Source organism: Schistocerca serialis, chromosome 2 (assembly GCF_023864345.2).
Source record: "Schistocerca serialis cubense isolate TAMUIC-IGC-003099 chromosome 2, iqSchSeri2.2, whole genome shotgun sequence".
Taxonomy (NCBI): Eukaryota; Metazoa; Arthropoda; class Insecta; order Orthoptera; family Acrididae; genus Schistocerca; species Schistocerca serialis.
Genome location: NC_064639.1, coordinates 802,459,822 through 802,483,945, shown reverse-complemented (window position 1 = coordinate 802,483,945; position 24,124 = coordinate 802,459,822). Strand labels below are relative to the sequence as shown.

Here is a 24,124-nt window from a genome sequence, read left to right as displayed (position 1 = left end):
ACAGCCTTTAGCAAAAACAGTGATGGAACTATTGACACCTTCTTATGGAATGTGGCATCACTTCTGCATGGATAGTTATTATAACAGTGTAGAACTTGCAGAGAAGTTACTTGAAAAGAAAATTCGAGTTTGCGGAACGATACGGCAAAATAGAGGATTTCCTGAAAATGAAACCGTGCAAAAGTCAATGTGTTTGAAGCTTGTCATCAACGGAAAGATGACAAGCGGCCGGCGACAAGCCAAGTAATCCGACTTAATGCTGCCGGCGCGAATAAATTTGTACGAGACGTGCGGACGGCAAAGTGTTAAAAATAAGAACAGGACACTACAGTCTATACACAGTCGTCGCATTCACCTAATTTTCAGACTGCTGCATTTCTCACACAACTGTGACACTTTCCTAAAGAAAGATACCAATGCACGCGAAGTAAGGAAATCTTTACAACTGCAGGGCGATGACAGTTTTGGTTTCAGAGCGTTAGACGGAAGGGGCATCAGAGTCCATAGATGAAATAAACAAGGAAAAATGTCGTTTTAAATCGATTACACAATAATAAGCTCTAAAGCCAAAGAGGGACAACTAACGAACACAATAGAAAATATTTCAAATATAGACTTGACGTAAATGAGAACATAGACAATGTTGACATGAAACACAGATAAACACCACACAGAATAACGATCGAGAAAGTTCACTATCCCTCGTTGTCTACCACGTAGCATAAATGCAATCCTTTATTCTGTATGCAATTGTCATATCATGCCACTTCCAATTCGTACCTTTAGCAGATCACACTGCTATGTACCTATCCAGTATCTAGTGCTTGCCATACGTCCACTCTCGGCTGGCTCATTTGTCAGACATTTTAACCGAAAGTTTAGTGAAAGACACCACGTGGGCTGTCAACGGACTCTCTCTTTTGCAGTTACCTTTTCGTAGTGATATAATTCCCAGGCTACGGATGCATGCGCAACAATCTACGAACTGATGTCCTTGGTTTGAATTGTGAACAAAAGCTTCAAAGGAAAATATGTGTAGAGGACGGAAATATAAGTAACAGTATCTGCTTAGGTGAAAGAATGGTAGATTTCTTATAGAAGCGCTTAATCAGTTGGGACATTTTCATTAAATAGCTGCCTTAAGAATCAGTTCGTTAAGGTCAGTTGGAGGGCTCGCTATGTGTAACAGAAGCTGAAGACACAGAAAAAATTATTAGAATCTATGGGTGGCAAAGGCAGAGAGCAGATTCAAAATTATTTAAGAGGTGCAGACTGTGACAGTCTGATCACTGCGAATAAGTGTCTTAGAACGGTCTTCACGCAACAGCGTTATTTAACATTTATCCACGGCCGAACACCGATTAAGTGGCTAGTACACAAGGCGTTTGCGAGTCCACGTCTTATCTCAGAATGTATAAACCGCAAGCTCTGTAGCAGAATAGCTGGCAGTCTTCCAACAAACCGAGTACAATACGACGGTATTTCGAAGCATAACATTCATTGCACCGTACATGCGAAGCTGTTGACCTAAAGACGCAGCCAGCTACCACTTCAGTGGCTGCGGCAGGCCCATGTAACAGTGTGAATGAGTGATATGCATCACACTTCCTTTGGCATTATTTTTCGTCAGTAATCGCGTCAGGGGATTGACTGCCCGAAAGATAAACAGAACGATTCAGTCAGTAAAATTATGTGACTGGTCTGTTACCTGTTGCATAAACCATTATAAAAACGGAGAACTACGTAAATATTATTTCTGATCTTTTGAATCCATTCCAAGCTTATGTGGAATTTCTCAGCAGGAATATGTTCCACACAGAAAGACTAGACTCGTGATAGAGTACTTGGAGAGTGAATGTGCTGTATTAAATGCCCCGGTCCCCATATCGCCAGCAAGTTACTAGGTGGGTAGTTGTACCATTCTAGATGGGCACTGAACATCACGAGGTGAAGTGGGACTGATTATGTTCTACAATTAAACTAGGATCCAACTATTATTATCCACCACACCTTCTCGCATCATCAGAGACAGTGCGATCCTGACGTCAGAATACTCGCTTTACATTCCTGAACAAGTCTGCAAGGTAGTTGGCAGAGATTCCTTCTACGCTCTCAAGCTGTGTATAATCAGGAAACGCTGCAGGTGTACTAACGTCATTACTTTCTTTTAGCTATCATAAGCGCCATTCTTTGTATGGATTGAAAGTACAAATGATGTTGATAGCTAATGTGTTCACATTGTCATACAGGCACAGTGATCGTATTTTGTTATTATAGTAACTGACGTCGCCGATTTAAGAGATAAGCTCCGTACAATGACTGACAAGACTGCGAGCTATATAATGCGTTAATTCAACGAATGCACGACTGTGAAATTGTGTATTGTACTCTCACTGCGGTCGGAGGAAGGCAATGGCAAACCACCTCAGCTAAGACCTTGCCTAGTACAGCGGTGCGGGTTTCCCGCATTGTCCCCTACGCTCCTCGGAGTATGGGACATCATCATCATCATCGCTCTCCCTTCACACTGTGGGCAGTATTTTGACGCAAGTGAAGTATGTGTTCGTTATGATTAAGTTAACATGTATAGAGAAGTCATTATTGACTCTCGCCAAAGGAATAATTCATTATGAGAGTTACACGTAGAACCAGGCTTTAAAAGTAGATGCTCAAGGTCATGGTGACCGAAAATTCCGTCAACATTTGAAAATTCAATACTTCACGGAATGATGTAGGTAGAGAGGTAAAAATTTACACACATACTTGAAATGGAACAAAAAAGTGCACAAAATGACCGACAGATGGCGCGTCATATGATAGAAAAGTAATAATTAGCATAATAACTGATTTTTAGCAAAGACAAAGTTCTTATAACAAATGTTCAATACATGTTGGCCTTCACTCATCAACAATACATGTAGTCGTGGGGCAACCTTGTGGACAGCACAGAAAATCAGTAGATATGAAGAGAAATTTCCATCGGATATTGTCTTTTAGCATCCCTAATAAGGTCGGACGATCGCGGTAGACTCCCCCCCCCCCCCCCCCCCGCCCCCGAGTCCATTTGTACTCCGCTCCTGTGCCTTCCCCACTCCCTGGCACGTCTGCTCAGCACCCCCTACCCCTCTTATGGATCCTCATCTTCCATTGGCTCCTTTCCCCCCTCCCCCTTCCCTTTTCCTCTCCTCCCCCCCCCTTTTTCCCGTCATCTGACCAGTTTTCCCCCCACCTGCTCTCGGGTGTGGTATGTCATATTTATGCCACCTTTTTAGTGCAGTGTTTAAGTGAGTTTTCAGTGTTGCGCGTCTTTCCACAGTGTTGCGAACAGAAATCATGCTGTCGCTGGGTGTGCTTTTTATATCTCTTGCGAACAGAACCCAGACTGTCGCCGTGTTTTTTAATTGTCTGTCTATTATTTTTCTGCTTCCTGTGTATTTTATTAGCATCATCCACCCTGTGTTTTATGTTATAAGCTCCAGAATTTTCTGCCATTTTACCTTTAAGTCACCGATTTTATCGCCAACTGTTATTATTTTTTCATTATCTTCATCTTTTTAAAACAAATTCTGTAGTCTGAAGAGCGGCGTAATAAGCTGCTGCCAGCCCGCCCACTTTAGGGGGAATCGAAACTCAATAAAGGAAAAAAACAAAAAAAACAACAACAAAAACGGTAGACTTTCGACTTTAAGTAACTCCACAACCAATAATCACAAGGATTGAGGTCTGAGCATATGGGAGGCCAAGAATGAGGGAAGTAGCTGCTCAGCACGCAATCCTCACCAATCAATTTGTGCAAAATGGTTCAAATGGCTCTGAACACTATGAGACTTAACTTCTGAGGTCATCAGTCCCCTAGAACTTAGAACTACTTAAACCTAACTAACCTGAGGACATCACACCCATCCATTCCCGAGGCAGGATTCGAACCTGCGACCGCAGCAGTCGCGCGGTTCCGGACTGCGCGCAATTTGTGCAAATTGGATGTAGCAATATGAGACAGAGCGTCATCCTGCATAAAAGTCGTATCTTCCAGCAGGTGTTTATCAGCCAAGCTAGGGATGGTGCGATTCTGTAATATATCGGCGTACCTCACACCTGTCCCACTGACAATTTTAAAAGCAGCACCCCTCATATCCTCGAAGAAAAATGATTCGATTACGACTGATGTGCTAACTCCACACTACGTCGCGGCTTTTCGACATACAATGGTGTTACCACGACAGTTCTATGATATTCGGTAGCTGAATTCTGTGGTTCTGGGTGGTCTCATGCGGCGTCACTGAAGTGTTGCTGTCCAGTGCCATCTGTTGGCCAGTTTTTGTACTCGTTTTTTTGGTTTCAATAAAACCTCATGTCATATCGGGCATGTGTGTCAAATTTTATCTCTTTACCTATACTATGCTCTCAATTAGTGCATTTTCAAATATAAACAGACTTCTGGGTCACCCTGTAAATTTTTAAAATTAGTTATTCCTGCCAAACGACATCTGGAGATGTGTTACCTATGATGGTGCCAAACGCTCTTCTGCTCCTGCACTGGGATATACTGGTCTACAGGTGCTTTTTGTAACGCATCAGAGGGTTGGATCCCCTCATTCGAAGGCGTCCGATTGCAAAGCCTGGGCTACTCTCAGGTTGGAATCTCCGTCTTCGAAGTTTGTGTCTGTCTGTCTGTCTGTCTGTCTGCTCGTCTGCCCGTCTGCCCGCCGCTTACTGCTGTAGCTGTTCGTTCGTCCGTCCGTTCGTCGCCGCTGCTGCCTGCAGTCAGTCCGTCCGTCCGTCTGTTCGCCGCCGCCGCCGCCGCCGCCGCCGTCTTCGTCTTCCTCCGTCCTCGTCTTCCTCCGTCTTTGTCTTCGTCTTCCTCTGTCCCCTGTTTGTGTCCTTTCCTTCCGTGCGTTATTGTTTCTCCCTGACGTCATGTCCACCCCCACCACCACCGCCACCGCTACCACCACCGCCATAGTTTACACTTCCCCTTCCGCCGCCTCCACCACTATAACGTGGTGTGCCCAGTCCCACCCCCCTCCTTCCATCCCACCTCTTCTCCCTCTCTCTTCGCCCTCGCTCTTTGTCGCCCCCTCTCCAGCTTCTTCCTCCCGCTCCTCTCGATCTGATCCCTTCCCCCCACTCCCCCAGCCTGTCATTGCAGCTCCGGCTATGGTGGTGGCCCGTCGGGCCACTGTCCATACCCAGCTCTCCCCGTCGCCTTCGCCATCACCGCCGCCACCGCCACCGTCATCGTCATCGTCACCGTCACCATCTCCGGCGCCGACTCCAGCCCCGGGACCTGCCACTCCCCGCCACATTCCCGTTGTTCCCATCCCCCACACCTCCTCCGCCGCCGTCAAGCGCCCCAGTGGCACCCCTGCCTCGTCTGCTCCAAAAAAGGCACCGCCACGTCCCCCTTCCCCCACCCCTGTTGCCATGGATGTCTCCCCGCCCGTCCCTGCCACCTCCTCCTCCTCCTCTACCCCCTCCTCCTACCGCTACCTCCTCTCCCGTCCGGATCCCTCCCTCCTTCAAGCCCGGAACCTCACCCTCTTCCTCCGCCAGAATTGTCCTGGTGCCCCCATCTCCCTCCTCACTCCTTGCCGTGATTCGGTACTCATCTCCTCCCCCAGCCCTACCCTCCACACAGACCTCCTTTCCCGCATCCCTGTCACCCGCTTTGGCCCTCATGCCTCTCTCACCCCTGCTCCCTCGCCACCTCCCTCCCGCCAACCCCAACCTCCACGTCACCCGCCGACCCTCACTGCCGTGATCACTCGACTCAGTCCAGTGATCACGGAGGAGAAGGTGTTGGCGGAGCTTCAGGCCCATCCCCATCTGGAGGTGCGTGCGGTTTGCCGGATCCATAACGCTGCCGGCCCCACCCGCCTTATGCGGGTTTTTTCTGAGCATGCCCCCTCCATAGACCGTCTCCTGAAGGAGGGTGCCCTCCTTTTTAACCGGCGTTATAAGGTTGACCCCTCCCGTTCCCCTCCTCAATCCCTCCGCTGCCAAAGGTGCTTGCGGTATAATGCGCACCCAACATCTGAGTGCCGCGAGGCCCTCACCTGCCCGCACTGTAGGCAAGCCCACTTTTTATGGCAGTGCCCCAATCTCCATTCCCCCCCCCCCCCCCCTCCTGTAATACCTGTAACCTCCCTCATCCCACCTACTCCCAGAAGTGTAAGGCCCGACCCCCTCCTACCACTCCTGAACTCACCGTTCCTGTCCGCCCTCTGGACGCCCCCACCCCCTACCGCTGAGGACATCATCAGATTCCTCACCATTGTCCTGCAGAATGTTCATCCTTTTCAGCGCCCACACACCCTCCAACAGATCTCCCTCACCGCCCGTTCCGTTTTCCACCTCACCTTCTCCCGTCTTGACACCCTCGTTTAAATCCCTGTCATGGCATGGCAACACCGTATCCTTTTCAACAACATCCGCTCCCTTCCCGCCAACAAGAACCTCTTCCTACACACCCTTGCCACCCACCGCGTGGATGCCTTCCTCCTCAATGAAACCTTCCTCCAACCCCACCACACCGTCCACACTTCGCCCTACCTCCTCCACCGCTCCGATAATCCCCTCCCAATTGCGCGTGGCGGAGTTGCCATTGGGCACCATCGCCAGATCCCCGTTCGGTTCCAACCTCTCCTTCCCGACCCCACCGAACACCTGATCCTTAGTCTCTTCTTCCCCGGCCTTACCGTTACCTGCGCCACCATCTATGTCCGCCCTAACGCCCCTATTCCCTTCGACTTCCTCTCCCACATTGACCGTACCTTCTCCTCCTACGTGATCGCCGCGGACCTCAACATCCATAGTCGTTCCGCCGCCCAGTTACAGCGGTGGCATCGGTTCCTCTCCTCCCTTCAAGGCGACCTCGTCCCCATCCCCCAGCACACCCGTCCCGAATCCAACTCCACTCCTGATGTTATCCTCTCCTCCCCCAACCTCCTTGGCCGCATAACGGTGGATGTCCTGGAGCCTATTGGTAGCGACCATCTCCCTGTCCTCCTCACCATTTCAGACGGTCGTCGCCCCCGCCCCGACCCTCGTAATGACCCTCCCCCTAAGTATGTCCATGACTATCTCTGTACCGACTGGAATGCCTACCGGGATACCCTTTCCACCCAGGTCGACAGCCACCCCTTCACCTACCACCACCCTGACGATGTCACCCATGCTGCCTCCTTTCTCCAGCAGACCTTGTCTGAGGCTGTGGAGACCCACGTCCCTACTGTCGCCATCCACCCCCACCGTCCTACCTTAACCCCACAGGCCGTCCTCCTCCTCCGTGAATCCCGTCGTCTCTACCGTGCCTTCCTCCGAACGCGTGACGCGGACACACTAAGACGCCACTGGCAACTCCAGCGACACATTCGTAATTTGCTCGCAGCTAAGAAACGCCGGGACTGGCGACAGACATGCACCCGTTTAAATGCTACCCTACCAATCAACTCGTCCAAGTTCTGGTCGGCCTTCCGTCGCCTTACTGGAACTAAACCCTCCCCCTATTATCCTCTTCTCCATGATGATCACCCTTTCCCTGACACCCTTAGTAAGGCCAATCACTTTGCCTCCTACCTCTCCGATGTATTTTCCATCCCCGATGATCCCCGGTTCGATTACTCCCTCTTCCCGGATATCCGCGATCGAACTGACACCTCTGTCCCTCCCCTCGCTCCTGGTTTCCAGTACTTGGACAACATTGCACACACGGAACTCAATGCCGCTATCACTACACAGGATCTCATTGCTACACTCCGCACGAAACGCAACACCGCTCGTGGTCACGATCGTGTCACCTACCGCCACCTTCGTGGAGCTCCTGTCTCTTTCCTCTCCACCCTGGCCAGGCTCTACAATGTAGTCCTGTCCACCGGTTACTACCCCGACATGTGGAAAACCCCCCATATCCTCATGTTCCTTAAACCTGGCAAACCGCCGTCCGCCGTCTCCTCCTACCGTCCCATCAGCCTTACCTCAGTCTTCAGCAAAGTCCTGGAATCTATCCTCACCCGACGCATCCACCAGCATCTCCGCCAGCACCGCCTCCTTCCCGTTACCCAGTGTGGCTTTCGGCCGTCCTTCTCTTCCGACGACCTTCTCCTTCACCTCACTCATCTCCTTTCCGAACAGCTTAATTCCCGTTGCTCCGCAATCTTCCTCTCCCTGGACCTTGAACGTGCATATGACCGTGTATGGCATTCCGGTCTCCTCTTCAAGGTCCAAACCTTCGCCCTTCCCATTAACTACGTCCGTCTGATCGGCTCCTTTCTCTCCCGCCGTCCTTCCTATGTCACCATCCATAACACTGATTCCTACACCTTTTTCCCCTCTGCCGGTGTGCCCCAAGGCTCCGTCCTCTCCCCCCTTCTGTACCTTTTGTACACGGCAGACATGCCGCTGCCGTCACCCCCCATCCACCTTCTCCAGTTTGCTGATGACACCGCCTTCCTTGCCCTTGCCCCCACCCTGCAGCGCTCCCAACACCTTCTCCAATCCCATCTTGACTGGTTCACCGCTTGGTGCAACCAGTGGTTGCTCAAGGTCAATCCTTCCAAAACCCAGGCGATCATTGTAGGCAAAACCACTCCTTCCTTCCGCCTCCTTGATTTCTACATCACCATCTATGGTCGTCCTATCGCCCTCACTCCCACCTTTAAGTACCTTGGCGTCACCCTCGACCGTCACCGCTCCTGGACTCCCCACCTCCGGACAATCCAAGCCAAGGCACGCTCCCGACTCAGTCTCCTCAAGCTCCTCTCCGGCCGTACGTGGGGTCTGGACCCCTCCACCATCCTCCACACCTATAAATCCCTCATCCGCCCTATCCTTTGTTATGCCCATCCGGCTTGGATCTCCGCCTCCCCTACCTTTTATAAATCCCTCCAAATCCTTGAACACCATGCTCTCCGCCTCGCCTATCGCATCCGTCTCCCCTCCCCTACACGGATCCTGTATGATCTCATCCCCTTCCCCCACCTCCTCCTTTTCCTTGAAAGGATACGGATCCTGTACACCTCCCGTAAACTCGATCCTCCTCACCCGCTCGTCTCCCCGATCCTCTCCCACCCCCGCCCGCTGCCACGCCTGTATTCCCACGTCCCACCCGGTCTCCATCTCTCCACCCTCTTTACCCTCTCCCACGGTGGCTTCCGCCAGCTCCCCCTCCCTGATGATGTCCTCCTCCCCTGCATCTACCCCTCCTATCAACTTTGATCCTCCCTCCCCACCTCCTGTGTCCTTGCCTTTAGGCACCCTCCCTCCCTCCCTTCACTTCCCTTCTCTTTCCTTTCCCCCCTCCCTCCTCCTCTCTCCCCTGGGCTTCCCCTCCCCCTTCCTCCCTCCCCCTCTCTCCTTTGCCCATGGCATCTCTGCTCTCCCCTCTCCCATTCCCCTTCCCCTTCCTCCTCCTCCTCCACCTCCTCTCTTGGCAGGTCCCCGGACTCGTACACGCTCAGTGAATATTCGCGCGCCGGAAATCATCGCCGTCAGTGTTTCGTGTGTGTGCCTTCGTTTGTGTGTAGTGTTGTTCGCCGTCACGCCACCACCGTTCACGTGCCGTCGCCATCATCCATGTTATGTGCACCGTGTCGCCTCGTGTTAGTGATGTTACTCGTCCAGCGTGAACGGCTCCATGTTTTTTCGATTTTTAGTGTCTACATGTTTTGCCCACCGTTTTTACTGTCTACTCTGTGCCACCTTTATGTACTACTTGTTGTCAAACTCAAGGCTGAAGAGCGGCGTATTGTGCTGCTGACAGCCCGCCTTTGTATAAGGTGTTTAAAATCACAATAAAGAAAAAAAAAAACTTTTTGTAACTACACTGCTTCCCTCTGAAACTGCAACACACGGAGAAATAGGAACTAACGATTTCTGATTTATTGTGCACATACGGCATACTAGGGAGAATACATGATGAAATTTGTACGTAATTTGGCGATATCTAGAGTGCAACAGCAAATACACACATCTAGCAGCAACGATAGCTCTGACCCGGCTGGGCATCGTGTCGAACTGAGCTAAAATGACAGATACGAGAGCGTTATTCCTTGCTGCTTCACCCCTGTGCTACAGTTCATCGATCGTGGTGAGTGGGCGGTTAGTGATGGCCTGCCCTCTCTCGACAACTCGTGACCAAATGTTTTCAGCCGGTGAGATATCTGGAAAACCTGCTTACTGTGCCAATAATAGTACACCCTGTGTATCGAGGTAGGTCAAGACCGCACGAGTAACTTGCGGTTTAAAGCTATCTGGTTGAAACCTCGAAGATGGAACAGACACGTCGAAAATTTATCGAACTTACGGGCTACATGAACTGAACATGAACGTGTTGTTTATCCAATAGAACCTCACAGTGTCACATCCATATGGCAATGATGAATGCAATCTGGCAACGTTCCCCGGCCGTCGCAGGGGGCCCATCGTAATACTTTATACAAAACCAGGACTCGTCTGAAAAGACGAATTGGTGCCATTACTGCAGTGATTTGCAACCTTAATGAGACTATTCTCCGGTATGTAGTCAGATATTAGCTACTACCCATCCCCACTCCCCGTCATAAATATTTGTGCCTAACTAAACGTCAGAATGAAACAGAATTTTCCTTGAACGCTTTTATTTTTAAAACGACGAGAGAGGACAGATATTTAGATTTTGAAAGTGTTTTTTTTAAACCACGAAATAATGAGTGAATAAGGCAGTAAGTTCTGAGTATTTCTAACGCTCTCTCTTTAGTAGGCTGTTGAAGGAATTCTCTGAGTGCATCATGAGTGCTTCCTACAACTCCTTCTCAGAAAAGAAATCGATATTGAGGGTAGGCATTCGCTGCAAAACATGATTTCTTTGTACCACTCTTCTCCCTAGCGACACTTGCTTCACCCGCACCGTGCACCTCATTTAAAATCAACCAAGCTTCAATCTGTACACTGTGCTTTGAGTGTAAATCACTTGATTGCTGGACTCATCACTTTTGAACTGCCAGAAATTGGAAAGTTGCCAACGCTCTGCGTCTGACCACTGCCACTACCACCACCAACAACAAAAACAATAATAATAATAATAATAATAATAATTCATTGTAGACCCTACAGCATTGTAGTAGCAATTACATAGTTACGTTGTGTTGCGCTGTCAATTAGTTCGTTTATCTGTTCCGAAGCCCATTATGGAGCAATTCCTGGCCCGCTGCAGGAAATGCCTACAATCCGGAGAATGCATTTTCATGAAATATTCAAGCATGTGTGATGTCTGTCTCTCAGTTTTACTGTGCCAGATGCATGGTACAAAGTATGTAAGTGATGCGTTGACTATGTGAGTGCGAAGAAGGCCACACATTCATTTCACAAGATGCGACCTCCACCACACTGTATCACGAGTTAATGTTTGTAATTCAAAAAGAATGTAATTATTAGTGACTTATGTCATTAGTACTGAGGTCTTAATAAATAGTGATAGTAACGAACTGCTTAAATAATAATTTAGTTTCGTGACCAATGGTGCTCATATTTGGGAGCAAAGGGGATGGGAAGGGGAGGGGGGGGGGGGGGGCATCGCCCTAGCTCTCAGGGAAAGGAAAAAATACAGTGTAATCAGACGTTTTCCTTTCAAGAAAATGATTTACACTTACATCTGCACACATACTCGGCAAGCTACCGTATAGTGTGTGGCAGTGGGTACCGTCTCCCAATATTAGCTATTTCCTTTCCTGTTCCACTCCCAAACAGAATGAGAGGAAAACGGCTATCTATGTGCCTCTGCACAACCCCTAAAATCTCTAACTTCATCTTAAGTAAAATGTACGTTGGCGGCAGTAGAATCGTTCTGCAGTCAGCCTCAAATGCCGGTTCTCTAGATTTGTTCAGCAGTGCTCCTCGGAAAGAACGTCGCTCTCCCCCAGCGATTCCCATTTGTGTTACCGAAGCATCTCCGTAATACTTGCGTGTTGTTCGAGCCTACCGGTAATAAATATAACAGCCCTCCTCTGTATTGCTTCGATGACTTCCTTTAATTCAACCTGTAGCGGATCCTAAACACTGGAACAATAGTCAAGAATTGGTAGTACTAGTGTCCTAAATGCGGTGTCCTTTACAGATGAACCACACTTTCCTGAAATTCTCCCAATAAGCCGAAGTCGACCATTCCCCTTCCCTGCTACAATTCTGACTTGCTCATTCCATTTCATATTGTTTTGCAACGTTACGCCTAGGTATTTAATCGACTAATGGACCTGACTGTGTAAGTAGCACATTACTAATGCTTTATTCAAACATTACGTGGTTTTTTTCTCCCACTCGTCGGCATTAACTTACATTTTTGTACATTTAGAGCTAGCTGCCCTTCACAACACACACTAGGATTTTGTCTAAGTCATCTTGTATCCTCCTACAGTCACTCAATGACGGCACCCTCCCGTACGCCAGTCGCTATTCCCCTCCCGTACGGGCGCCATTTTCGTTATCGAAACACTATCGAACCCTTTTGTTGTCACCCCTTAGAAAATTTCATTTTACCCCTCAAGGCCTAATTACCCTCAGGCTAGGAATCACAGCACTACTATAACTAGCGTTGGCGCTGGACGCACCACAGCTAAGGTCGCCGCGTCGCCAAGGGAAACAACAACGGTCGCTGTGCTGACAGCCCGTGACTTTCTTAACATCGTCGCACCGTCCAGGTGGAAACTTCCCTTGCTGCTAATAAGCCCACTTCCTGACTCAAACTACGTAACGCGACTCAACGATCCTTTGCGGACGACGGAACATCTCAAACTCACATTATCATAATTTAATTACAGATGACAAGCTAGCAAACTCCAATAGTGTACAATGGGGCCCAAATAAAGTAGAAAAACTAAGGCAATGACAACAGCAGAAAAAAATTATCAGATCTAATTTCGTTAGAATCGTTGTTACTTAAAACACGTTTATACATTACGGAACTAAATAAAGAATATCCATCTGACGGTGCCACAAAGGTGCTGAAACTTATTTGGGTTTATAGAAAAAATATTTGTTTGCATATCAATCGAACCTGACATCCAGTAATACGTCTATCCACTCTGGCAGTATTCGCATGGGCCTTGAGATTCTACATGACGTTGGGTATGGCTTACCTTAACTCATCGATTTCACATTCGTCAGACAGCGGTGAGATTCCCACCAACGCGAGCAGGAACATCGCGAAACGATACACTGATGGAGGTATAATTAAGGGTGACGGCACTACATACGTAAGCTGTACGTTGTTTAGAACCCGACACCACCATATCAGTAACCCCAAAACGTTAGCAGACCACTGTTTGCGATTGCTTTTTGTCCTCAATTTATGTCGTGTGCACGCTACAGTTATTTAAATAGGAAATGTTATACTGCTTTCGTGAATAACAGAGCGTCAGAAATGCATTTTCAGACATTTTCTCGTCTTAAATGCATATCTGATCCAATAATGCGACGCATTTCACCTCATTAATGTAACTTTGTTATTATACGTTCCGAATAAGTAAAAAGAGAAGTATGTGATGTGAAAAAGCTGCTTTCGTAATCGAGCATTTTCCTTAGCATGGACCGACGAAACTGATGTTCAGTCTTTGTTCTCTTCCCACAAATGCTGAGAACACTGTGTTATTGTTTGGTCACTTTCCGGCTTTCCTTCTGAAATACTTCACCTAGAGAGTTTTTCGAGTTGGACTGATAGCAAATTTAAAGTCAAATGGCAGAAATAAAACAACTAAAGTAAAAGTTAACAGCACAACCAAAATTCATGTATATAAAAGAAAATATCGCTTCAGTGCGTAGACTTACGAATGAAACGTGATTCCTTTGAGCTTTGGACTATAATGAGAATGATTAATGTACCCGCAAATGTCGCAAGCTGGCATTTTTTATTAAAGCGCTTGCACCAGATGCTAATGTTTGGGGCTACTAACATGGCGGATGTCGGCTTCAAGTTCTGACGTTTGACAACTCCCCTTATTATACATATATTGACAAACTGCACTCTCCGATAGGCCACAATCTTGCCGGTGTCTAATTTCGACATATTTTGGCAAACGCTTACCTTCTCAACGAGGTATTATACGATTTCTTCGCAAATAACCGAAACTTAAATGCGATTTCTGAACGAGAAAACGGATTCACAATCTTTGCTTTGATACAGAATCTAGATGACGGTTCTCTTGGCTGCCTTGTGCGGTTCTACTGAAGTGCTAATGAACTCCCATATACTAGCGCCTAGTACAGTTGGTTTGCTGATTGTTTCGTTTCATCTTCACGTTGTTGCAATTTTAATGAGCAGCGCTATATTGATATTATTGAACATACGCTGAGGTAATAGAAGTCATGGGATAGCGATATTCACATATACAGATGACGATAGTCATAGGTATAAAAGGGCAGCGTATGGCGAAGCTGTCATTTGTACCCCCATGATTCATGTGAAAAGGTTTCCGATGCGATTATGGCCACACGACGGGAATTAACAGTTTTTTGTACGTAGAATGGTAGTTGGAGGTAGACTCACGGGACATTCCATTTCGGAAATCGTTAGGGAATTCAATATTCTGTGATCGATGCTGCCAAGAGCGCAACGAGAATACCATATTTCATGCATTACCTCTCACCACGGACAGCGCAGTGGCCGACAGCCGTCACTTAACGACCGAGAGCAGCGGCGTTTGCGCATTGTTGTCAGTGCTGACAGACAAGCAACACTGCGTGAAATAAACACAGAAATCAAAGTGGAACATACGATGAAAGTGTTCTTTAGGACAGTACGGCGAAATCTGCCGTTAATGGGCTATAGCAACAGACGACCGATAGGAGTGCCTCTGCTAACAGCACGACATCGCCTGCAGCGACTCTCCTAGCTCGTGACCATATAGATTGGACCGTAGGCGATTTAAAACCGTGGCCTGGTCAGACGAGTCCCGATTTCTGTTGGTAAGAGCCGATGGTAGATTTCGAGTGTGACGCAGGTCCAACGAAACCATGGACCCAAGTTGTCAACAACGCACTGTGCAAGCTGGTCGTGGCTCCATAATGATGTGGTCTGTGTTTGCATGGAATGGACTGGGTCCTCTGGTCCAAATGAACAGATCGTTGACTGGAAATCGCTATGTTCGGCTACTTGGAGACTATTATCAGCTACGATGGAACTTTTGTGGATGACAATACGCCATGTCACCAGGCCACAATAGCTCGCTGTTGGTTTGGAGAACTTTCTAGCCAGTTCGAGCGAATGATTTGGCCAACCATATCGCCTGACATGAATCTTATCGAACATTTATGGGACATAATCGAGAGGTCAGTGCGTTCACAAAATCCTGTACCGCCTACTGTTTCGCAATAATGGATTTCAGTGTGGCAGCATGGCTCGATATTTCTCCACGGCACTTCCAGCGGCATGTTGAGTCCATGCGACGTCGACATGCTGCACTACGCCAGCAGAAGGAAGTCTGACAAGGTATTAGGGAGGCATCCCATGGAACTGTCACCTCAGTCCACACTTCACAACACAAATGAAGGATCACTTTTTCCAAACCCTGTAATTCCCTCCCGTTGCGACGTATAAATTTGAAATTTGTCTGTAAATTGCAGACACCCATCCCCTGTAATGGTGTGCATCCTGAATGGCATTGCCTCTGAAATGTTTTTCTCGGCTACCCGTAAGAGAAATGGGCCGAAAATGTGGCGTTCTACGACGTCTCCTTCGGCCTCGGCGACGCTTCGCACAGTAAGGTGTCGCCACATGAGAGAAAAGGTGAGAGCTCAGAAGTTGATGCGAGGTGTAACGTTGGTTAGTACTGTCAAATTGGCACAAAAATTCACTACAGTGCTGCTCAACGACACCATGGACGTGTCACACAATGAGAATGTCGTCGGATCTCTTTTTACTCGCATTTCATCCCTTCTATTGACAGCTCTGCGCTGAAGTTCGGAACCGCACTCTCAGCTTTCAAAACATGCAGTTTTCTTGTGGGTGGCTGAAGAAAACATTTCAGACACACCACCGCTAATGATGGGCACTAAAAGGCCTTAGGGAGTGGCATGAAGGGCGTCAATGAAGTCCACCCTTCCCTCAGGGAGTGGGGGAGGGTTGATTCCCACACATTTCGCACTCGAGAAAGACAGTGCGCACAGCGATGAGCAACAGGACGACTTACTTGACGGCCTTTAGCGCTGTTAACACCTCTTATCTATTCCGCTGTACTCTAAGAACATCATGGGCCAGCAACCCCACTTAATATTATCGCACCCCTTTGGAGTGCAGCGAGACCGCAGATTTTGCTCTGGTGTACAGGGTGGAACCACTAGGGAATGTTCAAAACCATTCGATGAAATCTGAATGTGATCCAAAGCAGCAAATGGTGTTTCTGCTTTTCAGCCCTCGTATTTCGCGCCATCTTGCGGTGTGATCGTGGTAGAGTGTGACATTGGCACATACGTGACTACAATGGCAAAGGGTCCCTTAAGATCCCCGCAGTTCGGCTATATTCTCGATGCTACCCGCCCATCTTTCTTGAGCACCATAAAAATGTACCTGTACACACAGAACCCACGACGAGGGTTCTAGGAGCCTGCAGGCAGGCCGTACTCCTGCTCTTGCGGCTGCTAGTGCGCCATCCGGAATCGGAGAGATGTCGAAGGGGTTGCCTATCTGCAAGTGACCAGGGCTTCGTCACAGGTGTATCTGAAATGTTTTCGCTTTCAGTGATCGGCATCGCGGTTCCGACATCCGTAGCAGACGCTTCAAAAGAAGGGGTGAAATGTGGGGCTGGCGCCTGTGACGACCTTCCCATCGCATGACATGTCCACGGTGGCGATGGACAGAATTGTTGCGAAATTTGGTGCCAATGTAACATCTTTAACCCGTGTTGTATCTCACACGAACTTCTGAGCTCTGGCGTTTTTATCGCATGTGTCGACACCTTGTTGTTTGAAGCACCTCCATGCTCGAAAGTGATGTCGCAAGGCACCACACTTTTGCATCCTTACAGAGGTATAGTGTAAACACTTTTAACACAAATTTCAAACGTACGTTTCGTAAGGGGAGACAGTTACGGGGTTTCGAAAAAGTGATCGTTTCATTGTGTGGCGCAGTATAGTTATGATTCCGAAGTTTCCCACGATAAGGCTCCGGTATCGCTTCGTGTGATTAAACTGAAGCTCTAGAACAATATGGATGAACCACCTTGGAACTCAATGGTAGAGACCTGGCAAAATCACAAGAAACCTAGAAGAGGACAGCAGGCCCGTAATTTAGACGGCATGTTCTGGATCCAAGCCCACCTTCTGGCAATGGTTCCCTTCACTCTGCTTGTCCGACATCAGCATTCGAGGTAGTAAAAATATAGGTTCTACGAAAACTAAGACTTTGTTAAATATGTATCAAGTACACGTGGATATTAATCAGTTTGGCTTGTTCTTCCGTTTTACCTTTCCCATTTCTAATATTAGAGTACTGTCTTGGCGAAGCTATGTAGCGCAGTGTTATTAATGCTTGAATTCGAACCTACCTCAGGAGAAGTCGTAGCTCGCTTTATATAACCCGTATAAAATGTGTCATTGCGAATTAAAAGCGGAGATACCTCAGTTTTCGACTAAATGTTGCCACCTCGGTTTCAGATTATTTTCCATTCGTCACGCGCTACTGTAGATATCTCTCCACGTTCGATCGGCTGTGAATATTACACTCCTGGAAATGGAAAAAAGAACACATTGACACCGGTGTGTCAGACCCACCATACTTGCTCCGGACACTGCGAGAGGGCTGTACAAGCAATGATCACACGCACGGCACAGCGGACACACCAGGAACCGCGGTGTCGGCCGTCGAATGGCGCTAGCTGCGCAGCATTTGTGCACCGCCGCCGTCAGTGTCAGCCAGTTTGCCGTGGCATACGGAGCTCCATCGCAGTCTTTAACACTGGTAGCATGCCGCGACAGCGTGGACGTGAACCGTATGTGCAGTTGACGGACTTTGAGCAAGGGCGTATAGTGGGCATGCGGGAGGCCGGGTGGACGTACCGCCGAATTGCTCAACACGTGGGGCGTGAGGTCTCCACAGTACATCGATGTTGTCGCCAGTGGTCGGCGGAAGGTGCACGTGCCCGTCGACCTTGGACCGGACCGCAGCGACGCACGGATGCACGCCAAGACCGTAGGATCCTACGCAGTGCCGTAGGGGACCGCACCGCCACTTCCCAGCAAATTAGGAACACTGTTGCTCCTGGGGTATCGGCGAGGACCATTCGCAACCGTCTCCATGAAGCTGGGCTACGGTCCCGCACACCGTTAGGCCGTCTTCCGCTCACGCCCCAACATCGTGCAGCCCGCCTCCAGTGGTGTCGCGACAGGCGTGAATGGAGGGACGAATGGAGACGTGTCGTCTTCAGCGATGAGAGTCGCTTCTGCCTTGGTGCCAATGATGGTCGTATGCGTGTTTGGCGCCGTGCAGGTGAGCGCCACAATCAGGACTGCATACGACCGAGGCACACAGGGCCAACACCCGGCATCATGGTGTGGGGAGCGATCTCCTACACTGGCCGTACACCACTGGTGATCGTCGAGGGGACACTGAATAGTGCACGGTACATCCAAACCGTCATCGAACCCATCGTTCTACCATTCCTAGACCGGCAAAGGAACTTGCTGTTCCAACAGGACAATGCACGTCCGCATGTATCCCGTGCCACTCAACGTGCTCTAGAAGGTGTAAGTCAACTACCCTGGCCAGCAAGATCTCCGGATCTGTCCCGCATTGAGCATGTTTGGGACTGGATGAAGCGTCGTCTCACGCGGTCTGCACGTCCAGCACGAACGCTGGTCCAACTGAGGCGCCAGGTGGAAATGGCATGGCAAGCCGTTCCACAGGACTACATCCAGCATCTCTACGATCATCTCCATGGGAGAATAGCAGCCTGCATTGCTGCGAAAGGTGGATATACACTGTACTAGTGCCGACATTGTGCATGCTCTGTTGCCTGTGTCTATGTGCCTGTGGTTCTGTCAGTGTGATCATGTGATGTATCTGACCCCAGGAATGTGTCAATAAAGTTTCCCCTTCCTGGGACAATGAATTCACGGTGTTCTTATTTCAATTTCCAGGAGTGTATTTTAAGCAAAGCTCATGAGACATCCGCGATTGCTGGACAGCCTCTACTATGACGCTTGGCGGGTCAGTCTACTCAGGGGCGACTGCCTGTCACGAGAAGTACTTACAAACGCGGCGGACCTCAGAACAACAAACACAATATCTTAACCAGCTACCTAGTTTTGCATTCTATATTACACTGAGAGTGTTAGTTCTCTGGTCAAAACCTCAAACTACATTTATATAAGAAATCTGAGAAGAAAGATTTGATACTGATCGCATTACTAAGAAACTGCGTATTAAAGCGCGACAATTTACCGACCTTAAACCGTGTCTTTATCTTACGGCAGCCATGACTAAAATCGATCATCCCGGTGGCTGTAGACGACCAATATACCACAGATTCGTCCCTGAACTCCGATGGAAAGTGTGTGACACAAAGGTTGAAGCTGTAAATTTGTTTAGACAGTGGTGGTCGCCTTCGACATACGAGCCCATTTGTGGCAACACACATCTGCATTAGTTCCTTTCACTGCCCAAAAAATTTATGCGTGTTGTTTTCCACAAAACCGCGCAAGAGCTACGCCTTTTTACCGTCTGGCGAAACTCAGGAACAAGTGTTTACTTATCGGTTAAACCACTGACAATAAGATATCAGTTTCGATGGATACAGTTCAGCCACAAGATTAATAACTCTGACTGCATAATTGTTTCCCCATTTCCAGACTACTCTGTAGTCAACTGTAACAAGCGTTTTTCCCTTTTTTTTCGTGAGCATAAAATTCCCGCTTCATCGTAGGCCTAATCATATTGTTGTTGTCATCAACAGGCTGCCTTCTTCCTGCAGAACATGATGTTAGCATTATATGTGTTTCATTCGATATAAAATGTAAAAGTAATGAGTTTGAATCATGTAACTGAATAGGTACATGCAGTAGCCGACGAAAGGATAAATGAATAGAATCAGACATGGGATTAAGCAACTACAGGAAAATTGATGCGTGACACAGAGGGTTCTTGCAGACGGCAATAAACTCAGTGGTGCAAAGGGCACTACTCTGGACGAAGTGGGTGACACTTTAAAAAAAAAAATTAAGCTGTCCCTACGCGAAGTTGATTGCATTAGGCTTGATTCTTTCACTAGGGGTATGCTTCTGTCCTCCTCCGATCCTTGAAGTAACTTATCCAGCCAGTTATAGAGGAGGCCTATAGTTTAATGTGGACTTCGAACCATGGTGTAGCTTGGCATTTTTCACATTAACAAGTCGTTGCCGGAGATGAAAGAAGCAACAAGTGCTTTGACAAACCCTAGAAACGATTGGGGATTGAATCCCAAATCTTTGGATTAGGAGGAAAATGGTGAGCTAGCAACAACTGCATTTGACTTGTTGAAAGATGGTCTGTTGTTTCTGGCATACTAATGAGTTAGTAAGCAGTGTAGACGTTCCAGATCGGCATTAGTTGGTTGAATTGCGTGACTTCCCCTAAGGCTTGCATTGTGAGCCTGAGTAAGTCTAGAGGACTCTGAGGAATAGATGGCATATACGATGGACATGATGTGTCTGCTGTGTCTTAATACCGATGCTGTGTTTTGCACATCCTCGCCATACTGGCTGCGGATGGCACACGTACACAGATTACTTCCAGGATTGCCGTTTCTGATGAGCAGCCACTGCTGACTACAGTACGAATTTGCCATAAGGAACCGTTTCCAGCTTACTAACTTATGAAGACGAGCGCTGGCAGCTCTGGATATCAGGCGCGCCGAGTCACAGCATACAGTTCAAACGTATTCTTAACATAGGGTTCTGCAGGCAAATATTATGGAATGATGCTAGATCTCTGATGTTTGTTGAGGAAATACTGAGTACGGCGTTACCATAATATCATCCAGACCGTTTAGCTGACGTTCCTATAACATCAGGGAAATGTGCTCTTCCGTGGGGCAAAGCCAGTGCACACATTGTTACACGAAATTTCTGGAAGGCTGACAGATGTCGGTAGCTTGCTGCCAAGCTATTTCGACGCAGCATCTTCTGGCCACCTTCAGGTGTACACTCTGCGCCAAAATGTATTGGCACCATCTTAACACGCGGCAGATATCGCGAAATGGCGTGAAACTATCTACACACTGGGAACTTCTAAAAGCCGCACGGGCTAACACTTGTCGTGTCACCGAAGACTCTCTCAAAGACGTTCCTCGTCAGGACTGAGAGGCACTGTCATCAGACCTAATCATCGTAGAGGGTTTACAGGACAGGATCTGGTCCAGTCTTGACGCTGACAACATCCTTTGATCAGCAGGTGGAAATAGTACGGAACACTGTCTGCCAGTATGATGTGTCACTACAACCACGATAGCAGGACTGCATTGCAACTAGGGCGGCTAGGGAGAGGCTAAACAAGATTCTGGTGCTCAATGTCATCTAGCCATTATGTGAAAGAAACACCTTTGTATGGGACAGTTACTTTAGGGTTCTCCCTTCCATTTTCCACCAGTGTGCTTTACTAAAACTGAACAGGACACTGAAGACACTCATATATTTAGACACAAACTGTTGCGCTCATCGAAACGAGTCCAACCGCACTGTTTCCGTGTGGCACGCGGCGGCAGAGCGCTGTACGCACCGGGGGCGGAGGCGGCGGCGCCGACGGCTCTGGGGGCGGCTGGCGGTCGGCTAGCGTGAGGTAGACCCAGTTGAGCAGGTGCGGCACCGGCGCCGGGGGCGGCGCCGACGGCGCTGCCGGGAACACGGCGTCCAGCGGCGCCATGCTGGCGGCCGCCATCGCACTGCTACTGCCCGGCACCCGCCAGCTGGCAGCGGGCGCTGCGCCGGCGCTGCCACCAGCGCTCCTAGCGACCGATGCCGGACAACTCCACCACTACTGCGCGCTGACCTACCCTCATACCGGCGCTGGTGTTTACTGGCGCGAAATGCCAACAGCAACTAAAACCGCGTTTCCACACACAACAAAAACCTGCACAGGCATCCTCCCAGTGTCGTCCTGGGAGGCCACTAAGAGTTCCCTCATGCGCGATCTGATTTTCCATTGCCGCTGTAATCGAGATGGCATCAACTAACATATAAGTCATGAAGGCGTAGATGTTTTTTTTTTTTTTTTTTTTTTGCTTTATTGGGCTGGCAGCAGCTTAGTACGCCGCTCTTCAGGCTACAGAATTTTTAAAACAGAAGAAGAAGATAATAAACAATAAATGCAGGCGATAAAAACGGTGACTTAAATTCTACAAAGGGGCAATGCTAATAAAATACACAGGCAGCGAAGGCGTAGATGTAATTCTGCATATTTTAACTCATAAGTTCACAGAAACATTAACGAGAAGATGCCAGTCCCGCAATTAGAGGATGCAAAATTCGATTTCCCTAACGAATGAAAGAGGAAGCCTCCTGGTGGAATTTTGCACAGAGCATAACTTAATCATATCTAACACTTGGTTCAAGAATCATGGAAGAACCCTGGAGATACTAAAGGGTTTCAGATAGATTATATAATGGTAAGACAGAGATTTAGGAAGCAGGTTTTAAATTGTGAGACATTTCCAGGGGCAGATGTGGAGTCTGACCACAATCTATTAATTATGAACTGTAGATTAAAACTGAAGAAACTGCAAAAGGTAGGAATTTAAGGAGATGGAACCTGGATAAACTGAAAGAACCAGAGGTTGTACAAAGTTTCAGGGAAAGCATAAGGGAACAATTGCCAGGAATGGGGGAAAGAAATACAGTAGAAGGAGAATGGGTAGCTTTGAGGAATGAAATAGTGAAGGCAGCAGAGGATCAACTAGGTAAAAAGACGAGGGCTAGTAGGAATCCTTGGGTAACAGAACAGATACTGAATTTAATTGATGAAAGGAGAAAATACAAAAATGCAGCAAGTGAAGCAGGCAAAAAGGAATACAAACGTCTCAAAAATGAGATCGACAGGAAGTGCAAAATGGCTAAGCAGGGATGGCTACAGGACAAATGTAAGGATGTAGAGGCTTATCTCATCAGGGGTAAGATAGATACTACCTACAGGAAAATTAAAGAGACCTTTGGAGAAAAGAGAACCACTTGCATGAATATCAAGAGCTCAGATGGAAACCCAGTTCTAAGCAAAGAAGGGAAAGCAGAAAGGTGGAAGGAGTATATAGAGGGTCTATACAGGGGCGATGTCCTTGAGGACGATATTATAGAAATGGAAGAGGATGTAGATGAAGATGAAATGGGAGATATGATACTGCGTGAAGAGTTTGACAGAGCACTGAAAGACCTAAGTCGAAACAAGGCCCTGGGAGTAGAGAACATTCCATTAGAACTACTGACAGTCTTGGAAGAGCCAGTCCTGACAAAACTCTACCATCTGGTGCGCAAGATGTATGAGATAGGCGAAATACCCTCAGACTTCAAGAAGAACCTAGTAATTCTAATCCCAAGAAAGCAGGTGTTGACAGATGTGAAAATTACCGAACAATCAGTTTAATAAGTCACGGATGAAAATACTAACGCGAGTTCTTCACAGACGAATGGAAAAACTGGTAGAAGCCGACCTCGGGGAACATCAGTTTGGATTCCGTAGAAATATTGGAACATGTGAGGCAATACTGACCCTACGACTTATCTTAGAAGAAAGATTAAGGAAAGGCAAACCTACATTTCTAGCATTTCTAGACTTAGAGACAGCTTTTGGCAAAGTTGACTGGAATACTGTCTTTCAAATTCTAAAGGTGTCATGGGTAAAATACAGGAAGCGAAAGGCTATTTGCAATTTGTACAGAATCCAGATGGCAGTTATGAGAGTCGAGGGGCATGAAAGGGAAGCAGTGGTTGGGAATGGAGTGAGACAGGGTTGTAGCCTCTCCCTAATGTTATTCAATCTGTATATTGAGCAAGCAGTAAAGGAAACCAAAGAAAAATTCGGAGTAGGTATTAAAATCCATGTAGAAGAAATAAAAACTTTGAGGTTCGCCGATGACATTGTAATTCTGTCAGAGACAGCAAAGGACGTGGAAGATCACTTGAATGGAATGGACAGTGT

General features: G+C 48.0%; 1 protein-coding gene across 1 annotated transcript in view; it reads right to left on the bottom strand.

Moving 5' to 3' along the window:
- LOC126458047 (zinc finger CCHC domain-containing protein 24-like) overlaps positions 1–21,886 on the bottom strand; it is a 203,653-nt gene extending 181,767 nt beyond the window's left edge. The window contains exon 1 of the mRNA XM_050094840.1: positions 21,716–21,886. Coding sequence (XP_049950797.1) covers positions 21,716–21,874 — 159 coding nt within the window. The 5' untranslated portion in view covers positions 21,875–21,886. The remainder of the gene's footprint in view (positions 1–21,715) is intronic.
- Between the last annotated feature and the right edge of the window lie 2,238 nt (positions 21,887–24,124).